General features: G+C 40.1%; 1 protein-coding gene across 3 annotated transcripts in view; it reads right to left on the minus strand.

Annotated features, from left to right (window-relative positions):
* Positions 1-19,300, minus strand: part of spire1b (spire-type actin nucleation factor 1b) — a 53,030-nt gene that overhangs the window by 29,055 nt on the left and 4,675 nt on the right. For all 3 annotated transcript variants that reach the window (XM_049584170.1, XM_049584168.1, XM_049584169.1), the window contains exons 2-4: positions 17,123-17,151; positions 3,664-3,900; positions 540-665 (exon numbers count right to left, since the gene is read on the minus strand). In XM_049584170.1, coding sequence (XP_049440127.1) covers positions 540-665; positions 3,664-3,900; positions 17,123-17,151 — 392 coding nt within the window. The remainder of the gene's footprint in view (positions 1-539; positions 666-3,663; positions 3,901-17,122; positions 17,152-19,300) is intronic.

Consider the following 19,300-nt stretch of genomic DNA (forward strand, 5'->3'; position numbering starts at 1 on the left):
TGTACATGTATTGTGTGTACTTACAAGGAAAATATTCATCACGTGATTTTCACACATTTTTATAGCCCAGATTATTTTCTTCAAAATGGATAGTGATTTGAAACCTTTTACAAGCAAACCAATCATACAGTAGGCACTAACTAACTTCCACAACACTAACACTGTCACCAGTACCCACAGATGGGGAGTTATGTTGATTAGTGTGGTGCATGGGGCATGTAAGGTCACAGTGCTGATCCTCTCAAAATGTGCCTTCCTTCATATAAAGGTCAATGATCATCCTGCAACCTTTCATCAGAGGGGAGTGGCATGTGCAGTAAATTTAGGCTGTGTTTTTACTGAAGGCTGAAACTATAAAGCCATAGCTTATGCATTCACCATACCCAAATGATAATGCTCCGCTATGTGCTGTATAATGTTTAACTTAAACATGCCTGATTACTTAAACTGCAGTTAATGTGTCTGGAAAAAGAGCCATATGAGCTCAGAGCTGGAATGTGGATGCAGTGATGATGATGATGATGATGATAAGGACCCACCTCTTTGGCACTCCTGATCTTGTCCAGGAAAGTACCCAGCTCCCTGGTTTCTGTGTACAGAGCCCGACACACTGCCTGATAGTGACTGGGGGCATCTGATAGACTGGGTAAATGAACTGTGCACAGCTGCAAGAGCAAGAGGATAGTGAAAGACAGAGAAAGAGAGAGACTGTGGTATTAATTATACACATGACACAAAAATGATATTTCACAGAGTGCAATAAAACGTTTTTCAGTGCCCATATTATTTGATATTACTACTGTCACATACTCAGTGAAGGGATTTATATAAATCACCCTCTGGCAGCCATGTGTGGGGTCCACTGTGCTTTGTCAACATTACATGTGAACTACTTTCTAAAAACATGACGATAATTTTGCATGCTGGCTTGTTCACTTAGAGGCAACTTTTAGGCAACACATCTCCAGCAACAACACTGATTGCCTAGGAGAAGGAACAAGACGGGGCTGCATTAGGGCTGCAGCTTACAGTTATTTTAGTTATCTGTGGGTATTCCAATTATTTTCTTGATAAATCAGTTAATCACTTGGTCTTTAAATGTCAGAAAATGGGTAAAAATGTTTACTTTGGTTTTGTTGTTTTGCTTTGTCCAATCAAGATCCCAAAACCCAAAGAAATTCAATTTTTAATGGTAAAAAGAAAGAAGTAAATATTCACATTTCAGATGCTGCAACCAGCATTTTTTACTTTAGAAATTACTCAAAATCATTATTGATTATCAAAATTCTTACTGATTTACTTTCTGTAGATCAAATAAGTAGTTAACTGACCAATTGTTGAAGCTCAATACTACATAGCATTTTTCTGTATCACAGAAACTTCATTTGCATTTTGCCAAGTCTGCTCTGCACATCCAGAATATCAGAGTGGTGATGTCAAGCTGTGGAGCCTCGCTAAGGGATACACACATAAACACAGAAAATAAAACCCGGACAGTTGCAGACATTTGTAAACAACTGTTATTGACTGCTGAACACAATTGACAAGACAACTATGCCTGAGGTCAGCCATGCTGTTGCTCACGCACAAACACACACCAACAGTAATGAGAGAATACGTCCTTGTCTCTCTCAGAGGAACAGAAGGTGCCCTCTGGCCGATGCTTGGTATGCTCATAGCGACCATTTTTCCAGTAAGAGAAAATTTCACTAATCACAGAAAATACCAGACAACTGTCTCTCTGTGTCCTTTATCCTGCCCACATCCTATCACAAGTGTGTGAATAACACAAAAAAGCTGTACCCAGGGTAAATGAATATGCAGTTGTTGTTATTATTTTCATGTGGCACTAAGTTAAAAACAGTTAATAGTGTATTTTACGTCAGCCAGGGTTAGTACAGTAGGACAAAAGGTAAACTGAGGGTGCACACAGAGACAACAACACTGAGACAACGAATGGAACTGACAGCTAGCTCGCCATCGGGCCAGCCAGACTGCCACGCTGCTCAGATACCTTGGAGAGCAGCGCTGGTGTGTATGTGTGTGTTTGTGTGTGTGTGTGTGTGTGTGTGTGTGTGTGTGTGTCTTGTGTGTTTGACTGTGTATGTGGTCATTATGTAAACAGTGTGAGGCCATGTGAGTCCTGACACAGTGACTCTGTGCTCCATTGGACGGCAGAGATACATAACTCCCAGCAAGGATGGGGCTGGGAGCCAGACTGCTCTGTGGTTGTAATCTCCGTGTACAGAGCCATGTTTAACATTGTCATTTTCTCAAAAGCATTTTTTCCTGAACAGTTACCCTCACTGATATCATCTGTTTCTGGAATCTGTCAGTGCATTATGTTCAAGAAACATATTTCCATATAAAGCAACTTAAAATTAAAGGTCCAGTGTGCTGGATTAGGGGGATATATCAGCAGACATGTACATTTTATTTAGTGTATAATCACCTGAAAATAAGAATGGTTGTCTTTTTGCTTTTAGAAAGAGCACTTTATATCCGCATAGGGAGCAGGCCCTTGTTTATGGAGATTGCTATGTTGCACAGCCATGTTTCTACAGTAGCCCAGAACAGACAAACCCAACACTGGCTCCAGATAGGGCCATTCCTGTTTTCTTATTGGACACTGTAGTTAGAAGCCCAACTGCAATGAACAGCTTTATTCAGTGTTTTTACTGGTTTGAATCAGCAGGTCCATTTGTTTTAGACAGGAGGAGACATCTGCAGATAATTTGGCTTACAGTAAAAACCTCCTCAACATCTGGATCAGACAAAAAGGTGCGCACACAATAGTGTGTGTTGGGCGAGCTACCCTTCTCCGAGATGCCAAACTAATTTTCTTGAAGCCAGAAGTAACTATATTTGGACGAGAGGGTGCAGATGTGGAGGAGCACGGGGTGGATCTGACTCATATACCGTGATGATGCTTCGCTGTCTCTGAAGCAGCCTCACCCTTAAATATGCTTAACTTTGGGCCTTCGTAATACGTAAAGACGTGAGTTAGCCTATATAAAGTTCACCCCCTGTACAGTTGTCATGAATGTTGAAATTAGCTATATAGACCAAGACTGTTTTTTGACTGTAAAAATGTTTATTTATGCTGTGAAGTTGGGCAGTTTAATATTGCAGTCTCTGTGGAGATACGCTGTTATGGAGACAGCCTCAAGTGGTCATTCAATGAACTGCAGGCACTTTCACATCAGCTTCATTTTTCAGTCTCTGAGGCTGCCAGTTGAATGCTCCACTACAGTTTCACCAGCTAGCCTCAAAGGGCCCGTGTCCACATAGCATTTTTTTTCTGAGAGCCAGCGTCTTTTTACAAGTGTTCTTAATGAGTAGAGCTTATGCGACTGCATGTGGCCGCCTAGAGAAAAAACGCAGGGCCCAGTGTCTTTTTTCAGCTTTTATTGTGTGACAGCTTCACGCTCTCTTAGTTAAAAAAATCTGGGAGCTTTTCACAAAGTTGCTGATGTCATCACTGCTGCAGCTTTAGCTACTGTACAGGAAGTGATGTGTTTTACATCTCCAGCAATAGCAATAACGTTTTGTTTAAAATCAACAAAAATTAGTTAGCTTGTTAGCTTAAATATAAATAGCCACCAATGGCAACACAAACAGAGAAAAGACAGCCACAGTCACCTACTCAGCTACTGTTCGTACCTTGAGGATATCTCTATAGCCGTGGATGCTGGAGATGTTGTCAGGGTCGTCCTCCACCTCATCCTCTTCCTCTGTGGCCTCATAGCCTTCGTCGGGGCAGGCGTCCCTCTCAGCCTCGGCCATATTGGTCATGAGGTCGATGAGCTGCTCCAGAGGAGGGCTGAGCTCCCTCTCCTCATTCTCCTTCAGCCCGTAATCCAGAGCCTTGTAGATCATAATGCCCAGAGACTCGATGACCTGAGAGATAACAAGAGACAGCCAAAAATTAACTTCACATTATCTGACCTCAGTCTTATGCATTCTGGGTCACTTTTTCATTTTACACTGATTTATGTGGGGGTCACCTTCATTGAATGGATTTCGCGGAGGACGGTTCACGCCTCCGCGAAGTCCATTAATTCCTGATAATGGACACCTCGTCGGGCATTAACCCTTACTTGTACAATTTAAAGCATCTAGCCTAGATGCTAGGATGTTCTTTTTCTTTATGAACATTAGCCTCCAACAATGTTGATGACTTAAAATGCAAATCGGTTGTACACACTGTAAGTAATATCCAGCTAAACAGCTGCTGACTGATTATAAAACAATGGGATATACAAATATTAAGCAAACAATAGGCTTACATTTATTTGTAGAGAATGCAGTATTTTTTTTCGTACATTGTTCTGTTGTTCATCTGCCACGTCATAAAAACAAATATGGATTTATGTCTTTGTTATGCAATATGATCCTCTTTTGTGTGCCAAGCCTGAGCTGAACAGCTGTAATATGGTGACCTCATGACTCAACCTTTGACAGCAGAGCTTCCTCCGTCATTCATGCACACACACATACAAACACACACTGGCCTCTGACAGGCTGACGCTGGGAGCAGATTACTGATAGTAGGCCTAGATCTTGTGATTAACTGACGCATAAAGGAAAACACTATCATCACATGTCCTCACGAAGATAGTCAGTCTTTTAAAGGATGAAAGAATTCTGAATATTCAGAGGCAAGAGCCAAGATATGTAAGAGATCATCTGCCATTTGTTCACTGTCTGAGGTTTGAATGATACGCCACCCAACATTTTTAGCATGAATACTCACCCTCTAGGTCTGAAAGATGGCTTTTAAAGTTGGTATTTTAGAGTACTTAAATCAGTTTCAGTGACAACATTTAATGGCAGTAAATGGCATATTTCTATTTAAGCTTAAAAGATTAGCATTTTTACACAGAGGTTACATTTGTCACAATGGTGCATTAAGCATTAACAACAAGCCCAGCAGTGTTACAACATTCTGTACATTATAATGGCTTAAGATGGTTTTATGGACCTTATGATACATGATGTTTCACCATCAAAACTTTAAGCTGATTACAGCAACTGAATGCAGATTGTTTCTCATTTACACATCCAGCAGACACACAGCAACATTAGCATTCATTTAGAGTCGTGTTACTCTTGTTTTAGCTCTATTTTGGTCTCCACCAACTCCTAAGGGGAATGTTTGGCTCTTTAGCTGCTACATGTGTCACCATGTGGGGGACTGCCCATTGTGGCAGAGAGGAGGCAGGTCATGCCTTGGCCATAGTAGAGGTGTTTTTGCTTGAGAGAGTGTATAGTGTTTTTACGGAGAAATGGCCTTTCGGAGCAATGTGCGTTTGGTTTTGGGATATTGGGCCATCGGACAAGTGGGCTTTCAGTTCAATGAGACATTTTATGGATCGTGGAAATCTGAGCCTTTGGAACAATGGCATGGCACCTCTAGACGCTAACTTTGCTAGTAACTTAGCTAGTCGCTAATTTATCTGATGCCATTTAGTATTGGGCATGTAGAGTGGGATTATCTTTCTGCTGTGTTAGAAACAGAGATGAAATAGCCCATTCTCATAATGTATTTCCACTTTGTCTTTGATGTGGGCGTTAGATATCGATGCACAAAGGCACCTTTCACAGTAGTGTTATACACACTGGGTGGCGGCAGTTGTTAATGTGGTGGCCAACAACTAAGGTTGTCAAATACCACCGCTACGTCAGTGAACGTCCAGGTAAGATACTAATGCACAAAGGCACCTTTCGTGGTGCTATGAAAGGCACCGGCCAGTGGCAGTAACGCCGCCGGCAACCACCAAAATATAAAGTTTGACAAAGTCCCCACAATAAACACCAGACTTTCAACCAGGCGCCTGCCATATATTCCTACCATATATTTCCCACGTGAAACCAACAGTAAATGGAGTTGTTTCATAACAACATAGTGTGCTAGTAATGTATTTCATGTGAACCTAACCACATGCTTTTGTTGCCTTCACTTGGGATGAGAACACACTGAACTGAAAGCACTGAACTGAATAACTGTGGAGCTGAGGGGACCTGCAGAGCTGGTGAATTTTCTGTGCGTTCATCACAGCGAGCGACACCTTTAATGTAGTTGCGTCATTCTAAGTGTTCAAATAAAAAAATAAATTAGAGCAGTTTTAAGTGGTAATCTTGGTGTGAGTTCAACTTTTATTAGATCCCTTTCTTTTTACAGCCATTTTGCTGAAACTCAAAACAAACTCAATCATTCATACATTTATGTGGAATGAGCTAGGCTTTTGAATTTAAACCATGGTATTGTTTTGAAATCCAAGACGAAGGAATCATCTTAGCAAAAGAATTTCATATTATCACATCTATGGTCAAAAAATCAAACCCAGAGGAAAAACAAGCAAAAAATGACTTTAGGAAATTGAGAAAGTGAGTCTGGTAGTATCTCAACATTAGCTTCTTGCAAGAGGTCTGAGGTATCCCCCTTCACTTCAACAAACATCAACACACCAATCCTTAATCATTGTACTCTAATACAGCCTATCCTTTAAATGTATCACCATGTATCACCATTTTTTTAATGTAGTAATAATGACAAAAGTCATAATAATACATTTTATTTTCTAGACCCCGAACACCAAAATGTAGGGAGATGCTAAAGGTAAAGAGAAGCTATCTTCTGTTAAAGCACTCAATCTGCCCTGAAATTGGAGCGTCATGGTGGATAAAGGCGGCAATGCCAAAGCCAAGACAAAAGAGAAGAGTGGGAAATCACACAGGGGATTATTCTGCAGCCCTGAGCACTGAGAAAAGACCGAGAGGGAGCGAGACAGCATATAAAACACTGAGAGAACAGAAACTGAGGAAAGGGGGATTGAGGATGCAGGAAGGAGTGAGAAAGAAAAGGATCAGAGACAGAAATGTACCAAGAGGCAGGAATAAGAGAAATGAATGAGATGATGTGTCACTGAATGGATCCCAGAGGTCACATAGGGCAGAGAGCAGTGAGACATCATGGGAAACAGAATCACATAGAGTGTCTGTGTGTGCAGACCTGAAGATCAAGAGCAGATCAATGGACATTCATAGAGGGAGGAGGAGTCATATGAGAGATCTGTCCTCCTGTCCTCCATCAGTGCGTAAGAGCTGGGTTTCCTCAGGGGGGACCAGCTGAATGCCACCTCTTTGTCTAAGCTCCACCCAGATCCACGCTCAATGATATATGACACCATGCAGGCACACACACACACACACACACAAAGGCTGCACATGCAAACATACTCCTCCAGGGACCTGCCGTAACCTCAGGCTATAACTAAGAAATCCTCTTCGGCAGACAGCGAGAGCATAATGTAGAAAATGTGGCAGCTATGGACTGATCTGCCCTGCTCAGCAGCTAATGGTCTTATGTGTTAAGCATGTGGATTTTCAGGCTCCCATTTCTTATCTGAAGCTTATCTAAAAACCACGATTTCAAGAATTCAGTCAAAGGTTGTAACAATATCTGATCTACAAAAGTACAAGTGGATGAAACAGATGAAAGGCTGCAGCAAATGGGTTTAGCAGTTCTTTTGCTCTCATTTTTTTCCACTCAATGATAAAAATGTGTTTTTTATCTGGCAGAAGAAGCTGCCGTAAATTAAACTTTTGACAGAGATTTAAGGCATCAGGAGTGTGACGCATTTTGAAATATATTATTGGTGTTTCATCCACTTCCTTGGTGTTTGGTTTTACCCAGCACTGGACCTTTATGGCACAATCGTTCAGCCTTGTGTACACCAACATCTTTTTAATATTAGCCAAAGTTAAAGGGATAATTTGGATTTTTTAACTGGGGTTGTGTAGAGCACTTATTCATTCTAAGTCTTTCAACATGCCCCCAGTTTGGAGAGGCAGCAGGGGTGGCGCCAAGGAAGCCAAACAATGTACTGCTGTGAATGGAGGCAGCATCAAAATGTATTTTAACCACCTAAAAAAAGTCCCACCAAAAGAAAAAAAAATCAGTATCTGTTTAAGTGTATGATATTCTGAGAATATGCTTTACCTCTCAGTCTTAGCCCAATCTATGCTCTCATTAAAGCTACCACAGAAATACAGTAATTTTGGCTCACTGAACACAGGAGTTGCTGGTCTACCGCTGCCTCAATCAGTTTATTTGTTTGCATTATTGTGTGACTTTGGTGATCCTAAACTAACCCTTTAAACACCAAAGTCACACAATGACACTTACAAACTAACTGATCAAGGCAGCGGTGGCCCAAAAGTTCCTTTGTTCAGTGATGTTAAGTCACAATTTTTTGCAGTGGAGTCTGGCTCTGAAGACAGTGGTAGAATGGCATCAGCTGCCTGTTGGAAATCGCTGTCTGACGGTACAGTAAAGCAGTGAAAATATTCTAAATACAGCGTATACTTAAGCTGATTTTGTTTTGTTTTTTTAGGTGGCTAAAATATGTTTTGTTGTTGCTCTTCTCCACAGCAGTACATTGCTTGGCTTCTGGGTCGGACTCCAGCCTGCTTCTCCAAATTGGAGTGTGCCAACTGACATCTACTGCACGTGATACACTGACAATGGAAAGGTACCTCATACAACCCCACTTCAAAACATCCTAACTATTCCTGTGAAGTTTGTATTATAATAGTCTTACAGTTTGGCACTTTGTACGCCAAACACTTTAAACTGACAGAAAATGGCATGTAGATACTACAACCATCACCTTCTTGTATGTTCGGTCTCATGCTTTCATTGACTGCAGGAAATAAGAGCTTTCCCTGTGACTGTGAGGTGTCTGGACATGAAGGCAGGCTAAAGCAAACAAGCCTCCAGTCCACTTAGAAATCTCCCCGACTGTTTCCCAGGCTTCCAGGTGACCGAGCAGAATGATGGGATGGAATGGAGGAAGGGGAGGAGAGAAGAAAAAAAGATGAAGAAAAAGGAAAAAAGTGGGGAGAGGATGAAGATGTCAACCGACGGAGATTTGCCGGTGCTGCAAAGTGCAGCAGTGGCCATCATCACAGGGGAGAACAACATCAAACAGCTTGGCTTAAATTTCAGCATTCCTGTCACGGAGTGGAGGCAAGCTGGCCGAAGGGCCAAAATAAAAACCATTGTGACGCACAGGGAAATGTTTTAACATTGTTTCCCGCAGCCACTTAATCACTGTTGTCCTGCAATCACCTCATAACCTCACCTGAACTTTTCATTAGTCTAAATGACTAAGGCTTTATAATAAGTCAGACTGGGTTTAGAGAGAGCATATTCCACAAACACAGTGCCATAGCACATTCAGGGTCCCTGTCTTCAACCTACAGCCAATATCCATCTACCATTCACCTACTGTACATGTCTACTATTATCCCAGAGGGACAATGCAGGTTTTTACGAAACAGATAAGAGTACTTCAAAATGGGACACCTGAATATTGAGTCCAGGTGTCAGTTTCTGATCCGTTTAAATTTCACTGTAGTACATCACCTCATGTACAAGAACTGAACACCAGTAGGATATGATATGACAACAGTCTAATGTTGATAAGAGTACATGTCATGTCTAGCCTTTGCCCTAATTAGTACATTACAAATGATGTAATAGGACTCTGTGGGTTAATATGGCCAGGTGTCTGCTGCCATGCATTTACTGTATATAACATGCAGTTCTCTACAGTGTGAAGTCCGGTACAACTACAGTAGGCTACATCAAAATTAGGATTGAGCAACTCTTTTAAGATAAATTAAAGGCAACTGTTTAAAATTATTTACATGTCACTACCCTAAAAATTGTTTAATATAATGACAGCACTGTAAGTATTCAGATCTATTACTTACGTACAAGTAATATCACACTGAATTAAATACTCCACTACAAGTATAAGTCCAAATTCAAACTGCACTTTAAAAGTATGTAAGTATTATCAGCAGAATGTACTTAAGGATTCAAAGCACATTAAATGTATATATATTGTACACCATCGATGGTAGGGCTGCAGCTAATCATTTTCCTTGTCTGTTACTCAATACAATGGCATAGATTATGTCTGCATTTTAAATATGAAGCTGGACCCAGCTGCCATTTAGCTTAGCTTAGCACAAAAAGAGAAACAGCGAGCCTGGCTCTGTCCTGAGGGAACAAAATCTGCCTTTCAACATCTCTAAATCTCACTAATCAACATGTTTGTTTAGTCTGTACAAAAACCCAAAGTGTAAAAACAATCATTTGTGGATTTACATTGTGGTATGTGCCAGACTATTTCTTGGCTGAGAACAGACACTCCCTGAGGTGTCAGCTGGTTGCCTAGAAACCTCATGGTGATGACAAAATTGGCTTTGGCTCCACAATGACCAGTGGGATATCAGAGTGGTTTCGATCTCATCATCTAAGTCCTCAGCAGAAAAAAAAATATAAATAAATAAAGCAAGAAGGCGCATTTCCCAAAATGCTGAAATGTACCCTTTTTTAAATGTATTTTGTAATTCATTTTTGTCCAACCAACGTTTGAAACGATATTCTATTTAAAGTTTGGCTATATTCAAACTTAATAGTGTCATATCCTCACATTTAAGGAGCTTGAACCAATTTGGATTTTTGTCTTGCTAAAGGGCTGGAAAGACAACTACATTATCAAACTGTTGATTCATTTTCTGTGGCTTCACTATTCAATTGATCAACTCATTGTTTCTGCAGTAATTATCAATACACATGATGAAATCCAGCTTTGGAATGTGTTGCAAATTTACTGAGATGGATGGTAGAATTGAAATCCATGCATGAATGACAGGATGACGGAAAAACAAGCTGATGAGATCACTGTCTGACTGAGGAAGGTCAGGGAGGATCACATGTGGCGAGGAGGCTGGTGGTCTATGGATCTGGCAGTGCGATGTTATAGTCGGCTATGCATATTTAGTGGACTCTGACAAAGACGCCAGCTGTCAGAGACTGTGACTCACATTCGTTTTAGTTATATAGCTTTGTGTGATTCTCACAGACCAAACACCAGAGCCAATTGTGCTAATTAAACGCTGAAACTGAAATCTATGAGATCTGCTCTCTAATATGCAAAAGCGTTCCATCAATCACTGTTAGCCAACCAGCAGAGGATTACCAGAATCAGCACAAACTGGTCAGAATTAAGGGATTTTAGAAACAATGCGGGGATTTGAAACATTTATATTTACCCATTAGTGGGTTCACATGAATTAGGTCATGGCAGTGAAAGTAAACAGGAAGTGAGCTAGGTGGAATTTTACTTTTTAAGCTCTTTCAACAAGACATCCTTTATTATTTATTACACCTTTCTGACATCAAAGGCCAGGAATGTTGGCTCAGTGTTAGTCCATCTGCTGCCGTTTCATTTGAATTTTCAACAACATATCCTGGATTTCTAAATGTGACACTAATGAGCAGTTCAGTCTCATAGTTTCTCCCACATAAAGATTAAGTGATGCACAACCCATTAACTCTAGCTCCATAAACTAAGACATACTGTAACTAAAAGTCAAAATGAGTAAACTGATTCTCGATCTTTGCAGCCATCCAGCTTCACCTACACGTTCAAAGATATTGAAATCTAACAGAAAATATGACTATATTTTTCTATGAAGATAAAAACAATAGGAGAAAAGTGAGATCAACTGCACAAAATTTGATGAGACAAGAACACTTACTCATCCTTCAATAACCCCTTAGAAGTACCACTGAAGTCGCAACTGTTTAAAGGCCCAGTGTGTAGGATTTAGTGGTATCTAGTGGTGAACTAAAACATCGCCGTTTAGGAGAACTACAGTGGCTGAATGGTCCCATCTAGAGCCAGTGTTTGGTTCTTTCGTTCTCGGCTACTGTATAAGCAACATGGCAGATTCTGTGGAAAAGGATGGGCTCCATTTGTAGACATAAATGGCAAATTCTAAGGAAACAAAAACACGATTCATAGTTTCAGGTGATTATAAACTATTATATACCATTTCTGTCAATAGATGTCCCTGAATCCTGCACACTGGACCTTTATCTGAAGCTGCACACTGAGCATCAGTCAAAGACAAAGAAATAAATAAGTCAGCCATGCTAAGAAGCCCTTTGAGCATGTGCTTAGGGAGGGCTTGGAGCTAAATGTTAGCATCAGCATTCTTACACAGTGGCAATACTCACATGCTGCTCTTTAGCAGGTGTAATTTTTATCATGTTCACAATCTTGGTTTAGTCTGTTAGCATGTTGTCATTTGCCAATTAGCACTAAACCAAAGTGCAGACAAAGTGCATAGTACAAGTGAGGGGATTGTCAAAGTCATGAGGACAGGGGACCCAATTTAAGCATGCTGTATGTATTTTCCATCATGGCAAAACATGGGATTGCACAAATAGGTATTTTATTTCAATTAAATAATCTAAAAACATTTGTGTTTATAGAGGACATGAAGAGCGCCAGAGCAAAATAACTGTGGTAACTGCAAAGTTTGACTGGCGAAATATATGGCCTCATAATTCTCTAAAACTAAGAAATGAAATAATGGTAATATTCTTTTTTCAGATATAGAAGAATATCTTGTGTTCTATCAAATCCATCCAACAATCTGTCAGGGCCATCCTCCAGATCAGACATTTCCTAAGATCAAGATTTATAAAAGTGGAGGAATACACAACTCCTCATCTACCAAGCCTACTAATGTGAAATTATTAAAATCAATCTGCCCATTGAATAACTGATGACATTAGTGTGGGTTACTTCCTCTCAGACACAAACAAACACTGAGATTCCTTTCTCACAATCTCACGCCTGACTATGCTGCTGTGACCTCTGACAGTCATAAGACTGAGCACGGTTGCTTTGGTTTGTCTGGTAGACGTACAGAGGTTCATGTACAGCACAGAGAGAATCTCTTCCTCCCTTCTGTGTTTGCTATTTCTCTTTCCTTGCACACATAAAAGCAAATGATCCTCCTGCCAAACACTTTCACATCGCCTGGCTTAATTTTCTGTTTACATTAAACACTGAATCTGACGTTAAACTCTAATCCCTTCCTAGACTTCAAAGCTCAGACGTTAAGAGAGCATGGGGCATGCCCAGTTAAACTTTGACAGAAGGGGGTGGGAAGCGATAATCCACTGATCTGTGAGGTAATATATCATGGGACCAAGAGGGTCTAGCTCGCATGGCTACAGGGGTCACCAACAAATTCTTTGCAAACGCTAGCATATAAAAAGGTGGAAATGTGTTGCTAAAGGACAGACTTGTCACATTTGACTAACAGAATACAAAGCACAAATAGCATTGATTTCCAGTGCACTTAGCAATAGTGGTTACTGCACATAGAGCCTTGCCAGGAGCCTGGTTCACTGGCTCCAAAGAAAACAGCATCATCTGACATTCACAGCCGCATCATTTGCTAGAGTTCCCGCTGTTTGAAGCCATGTGCAGATAATGTGTTTCAGCTATGACTACACATGTGTTCCTGTTCATCCAGCTTTGGGCTAATTCCACACTGTACGCTAGCAGAATGCCTCTGCCACAGGATTTAATGCAGTCAAGCATCAAGTAGCTCCAACAACTTGCCAGTAGTTTTGTCAGCCAGTCTGTAACACACTGTATTGTGAGAACTCATTTCTGGTGCAAAGCTGCTTAGCAGAGATTTGTCTATACAGTTTCACATTCTCTGCATCTACAGTGATCCGTGTGTGTGTGTGTGTGTGTGTGTGTATGTTCATGTGTGTGCGCTTAAGTTATTCGCTGTCCATCTGTTATCGCAGCCCTATTACGCAGCAATCCAACTCCAGAGCCCCCTGAAAACTACTGCACACTCCCTCTACTGAACTGGGCAGAGATCCTCAGTCAGTGAGCAACATCACAGATACAAAATACTTTCAGACCCAAACCATTTATTAGCTTTGAATTCATCAAACACTCTGACAGCATCCACTAGCCAGAGCAACAGCAAAGAGATCCATGCAGGCTAAAATTATTCCATCTACAACCTCAAGCAAGACACTGCTAAAAGGCAGAAGCAGAGGAGCTAATCCCTCCATGCTGTAAGACCTATTTCCACAAGCTATTATCACAACAATTAACAGCAGCTGATGGGAGCATGGAGAGAGTGTGTGGAGGAGGAATAATTTGAAGCAGCCATTTAATTAAGTCTGAAACTGCTCCCAGTACTGTCATCAAACAGGAGGCCTTGCTGGGTGACATTTCCTACCAGTCAATCCGAGGAGCCAGCTGGGAGCTGTGGGGCTGGTGGAGAAAATGACTGGGTGAAGATGCTCGGAGAAGGGAGGATGGGTTACATGCCGTGGAATTGTCTTCCATGCTGACATCTTTTGTCTTTTGTCTTGTCAGAATAATCTGTAAATGTATAACTAGCAGCCATAACATAAACTACTTACAGCTATGCTAATAAAACACTATTACTGTGTGTATTAGACCCAATGAGAGCCATTATCTTGTACTGTGGCCCTTCTGTTTGCCATACATCAACAATACAACAAAATCCTCCTGGGACCCAGAAGAAAAAAGTTTTGATATCAAGATTTGTTTTATGTAATTTAAGTATTAGACTTGAAAGAAACATTTTGCATCAAAAAAAAAAAAAATCCAAAGTATTATTTATTTATTTTTTATCACATGTCCTCTGTAGAGGACATCAGGACTTAGTCAGGTCTTAAATTTCCAGAGTTAGTCAATGAGTTTCAATTGAGTTACAATGGGACTATGGGGTATTTTATGCTTTATCTCTAAATATATGAGCTACAAAGGATTTTTACTCCCCTGGAATTATTATGTGGCTGTCTTCAATGCTTAACACTATGATGGATAGCTGTAGCAAGACAGAGTGTATTCTTAATAGCTATACCAATGGGTCTGACGCTGCAGTCAGGGTGCAGGATTGGTACCCTGTACCACTGGGTTTAAGGGCCTTAGTGGTCCAACTGCACTCATCCCTCACTATCTATGATGTGATGAGGTGTAATGCTTGCTATGTGGTCATTTAACACTCGCCCAGGCAATAAGAAGTGATGTGTAGCCCCATAGTTTGACCTATGACCCCTATGTGACAGACCCCAAAGACCAGGTAAACTTTATTGTATGTGGTAGCCTAAGAAGGGTAAAGAACAGTGGAGTGAAGCTTTATAGATACTATTGTATGTGTGAATACACTCTCAGCAAGAATTGTTATTGTTTAAAGGAAATAGAGCTTACTTCAGAGTCTCACTCCAAGCCAAATTTCTGCTTTCACACTGACTAACCTTTAAAATGCATTAGAAATTATGAGAAAAAAACGTCATTCCCCTTAATGGCCTTCTGCCTGCTGAATCATGGAAACTGGTTAAAAGACGGGGTACTAAGTCCTGATGTCCTCTACAGAGGACATTGAATAAGAGGTGTATTTTGAAAAGGTTAAAATTCCTCTGGATTTCTGAAATCTCTCTAAATTAAAGTTAAGACCCTTATATTCAGGAAACTAATTAAATATAAAAAAAAAATAATCATAATTTTTGCCAGAAAATGATCAATTACCACTCTGGCAGCAAAAAACGAGGAAAACGTAATGGCACCCATTTTGAAAAGGGTGCGTGTTTGCCCTGTTAACCCCACCCACATAATGTCTACATCATTAGAAAGCCCTGGATGTCCTCTTCAGAAGACAATTTGACCCAAATGGATAACATAAAGAATACTTGAGTTACACTAGTTAGACTAATGTCCTCCACAGAGGACAAAAATGAATTGTCAGGACCCAGGAGGCTATGTTAAGAGAAGAGTTATTTGATTTCTTGCCCAAAAACACATGACAATATTAATACTACTGTGATGTCTGTAATTTAAGTATGAAACCAGGCAGGAGGAGAGCTGGTCAATATGGAGAAAAACAAATATCACAATATTTTGAACCAAATACCTTGATAACAACATTGTGATGAAGTTACAGGGTTGATTATTGGTGCTGTCACAAAATATTTATGTTAGGATATTTTCAAATAGGATTTTTTAAAAATAATCATCAGTAATGTGGACATAATGACTAATTGAGTAAGGGCAAATAATAGAACAGCTAGAACATTTTCAAGTTCACAAAAGTAACTTCACTCTAATGCATTCACACACTGGTGACCAAGGCTACCATACAAGGTGCCACCTGCTACCCAGGTTTTAACACACTCACACACCGATGGAAGCATCATCAGGAGCAATTTGGGGTTCAGTATCTTGCTCAAGGATACTTCAACATGCAGACTGGAAGAGCCAGGGATCAAACTGCTGATCTTCCAATTGGTGGACGACCTGCTCTACCTCTGAGCCACAGCCGCCCAAAGGTAAATGGTAATGGGGCTTCAAATAAACAACACCCCTGCGGGACTCTACTTGGCTTATACCCCATCCTCTGGTCATTGGTTCATGACATCAAAATGTGATGACAGATGATGTAAATGCATTGGAGACTGTCTAGTGTTTGTTTTGCTGTTCTGAAGGTATTTTCTATTCAATGTTAAGCCTAAGGCTTCCACCGGAACCAACTGCCTATTGGGAAAAAAATACATTTGAACTTGTTTAATTTATTAAAGGTATTAGTTTAAGCAGCAGGAGACCCACAGCAGCTGCATCGAGAGCATGAGGATTAACACACCACACACCCATGACTTATGACAGTTTCAACCAAAGCACTATCTGACACTGGTTTCACTTGAAATAATCCTGCAGAGTGCCCACTCTAATCTTAATGTTATCTTGGTTGTTGTGGCTGGCTGCCCTCTTTTACTGTAACTAGCTAATGTAACCAACTGTGGAGGGTAAATATTTAAAAAGGAAATAATGCTGATATTGTGGTTAAGTCTGCCATTACCTCTCCCTGTGCAACCATGTTTCCTTTCATAAATATCTTGTTAATTGACCGACTGGTTCCTTTCCAGAAACACTGGAGGTTCCCAGCCTGTGAGTTTTTCATTCCAAACAAGGTTTCAAAACTAGTTACGACCAAACTAATCCATGAATGTGGGCAAAATTCTAATTTTAAACATGCGTGTGTATTTATCTTTTTATCACCCAGCAACTGGATTGCATGTCAAAAACATGAGGTAAACATTGCTAAATCATAGTGAGCAAAATAAAAATTGCCTCTGTAAACACGTGATGATGAAATACAATAAGAACAATAGAACTACAGTGGAGTTACTCACCTCTGTTGTTGTGCAAGGGCTGTATTTACCTGCAGGAAAACAAGAAAGCAGTGTTTTGAAAAGCAGCAGATGTAATCATATAAGCATAAAGCAGCTTATGTACACATGCATGGTTACATAGGTAACACTGTTCAGTTACAGTACTGAAATGTTGTATGTTTGACTTAAAGGGGTTAAGCATGTGATGGTGATCTTAGCCATCAACATCAAAGTCATGCATTTCTTTTGATTCTGTGTCTGAATATCATATAAATATCATGTGAGATGTACATTGTCTCTGGATCCGGGCAGTCATTTTCATTTATGCATCAACCTACTCTGTACAGCTGCTAACTCAGAAGTAGGGACTGAGCAGCTGAGATGACTAATTTCAGATGTCATACATTATTTGTCACTGATGGGAAAATCTCAGGCCACAGGAGACTGTAAATCACCACAAACAGGAAGGGGTGAGAACTCCAGTTTCATCAAGATAAATCTAGCTTCAACAATCTACAGCACAAAGATTTTTTTCATGCTTTTACTCTAAAACCAAAACTAATCAGGAACAAAACATGTCCACAAATGATAACATGCAACTCTCAGGCTCATATTGAAGCCTCAAAGGATAAGGCCAGTCTTTTTATAACCCACAAATCCTGTGAAAAGACAAAAACAAACAATACCTTACTCCACATCATACTGTCCAGCTATTGCACGCTGTTTGTAGGACTCAGCCCTAAGTCTATTCCTTCCTACTGAAGGTAGGAATTTGATATGAATTCAACCTAAAAGTAGTTGCTTGACTAATTATTGATCTGTTTGTTTAATGCCATTTTTTAGATGTGTCACAACCCTGGTTCACACTGTTACAATTAGGACTCGCATGCACTTCATCTGTACCATCAGTGTCCACTTTCTGTTTAATTTCTCGCAACTTGTGTTCTCTATTGAAAAACTTTAAGTCCTGGGTCTATGGCAGGGGTCCGCCAAATTATTGTGTGACCATTTCATCAAAGTTTTCATTTAATTTAAGTTTAGGTTTTTCAAAACATATTTTTTGCTAAGATAAATCAGCCTATTCATAATTTACAGTACCGGCATTACTGATAGGCTAACTGTTATCCATGAATCATTGTGCAATCATGTGAGCTAGCTAGTGCTAAATTACTGTGCATCACTTATCCATGATGGCAAGGTGAGCTAGTTAGCTAACATTTACATACTAGTGAAACATATTGGTAATTAGCTGTGTCATTATTCCAAGTGTACGGACATTCTTGGGATTGTTCTGTAACTTTTTGAGCAAGAGACTCTGACACACCGTCTACCTCAGAAACCAACAGCAAAAGTGCTGAGGGTGAGGCTAATGCACCTAGCCATGCAACATCTGCTGCTGCTACAGGCAAGCACGAACTAGAGGAGACCAAAATATATATATATATATTTTCTGGGAATTCTCTTAAGCACAACTTTATTTTATACACTGTATATAGTAGGGGGTCCCTGCTCCGTCTCTCTTTGAGCTAAAGGGTTCTTGGCCTAAAAAATGTTGACGTACCCTGCTTTAAGGGGTTCGTCATAGCAGACACATGTAAGGTCCTTTGCACAAAAATATTACATATGTGGGTAAAAATATAAAAGTTACAATTACATTGTTACATTTCTAAAATGAGCTCAGTAATTTTCTAAAACAGCTGGGCACTGTAGGTTATAGCAAATGCTACTCAAGCAGGAGTAAACTGTGCATTTGTTAGGGACTATTTTTATCTGAGGATTAATACATCTTTAAAGTGCCCCTGAGCATTTCCAAAAAGCAGGATGGTGTATGTGGGATTGACTCAAAATAAAGTGTGTGCGTTCATGGTGATGAAAGAACATGTAACCCAGTGCAGTGGTGTGGCTCACTGTGATGCATTCTGATAATAGTTTTGGGAACAATGTTGGATCAATTCATAGTTGGTTTTCTTAATTAAATCAAATTGACTAGAGGAATAATACACCATAGCGTTATACTTTAAGCCTAGAGCAGGTTTAAGGGAAAACCTGCTATATCATGGAATTTTAAATGTAGGGATTATATTTTGCTATCACACACTTTGCTCCGTGGTCTTACCCTTGTAGCTTAGTTATCAGTGATTACATTTTCTCTTCCTTATTAAACCAATTTCAGAGAAAGTGCTCTGTGCTCTCATTATG

This window comes from Epinephelus fuscoguttatus, linkage group LG8 (genome assembly GCF_011397635.1).
Source record: "Epinephelus fuscoguttatus linkage group LG8, E.fuscoguttatus.final_Chr_v1".
Taxonomy (NCBI): domain Eukaryota; kingdom Metazoa; phylum Chordata; class Actinopteri; order Perciformes; family Serranidae; genus Epinephelus; species Epinephelus fuscoguttatus.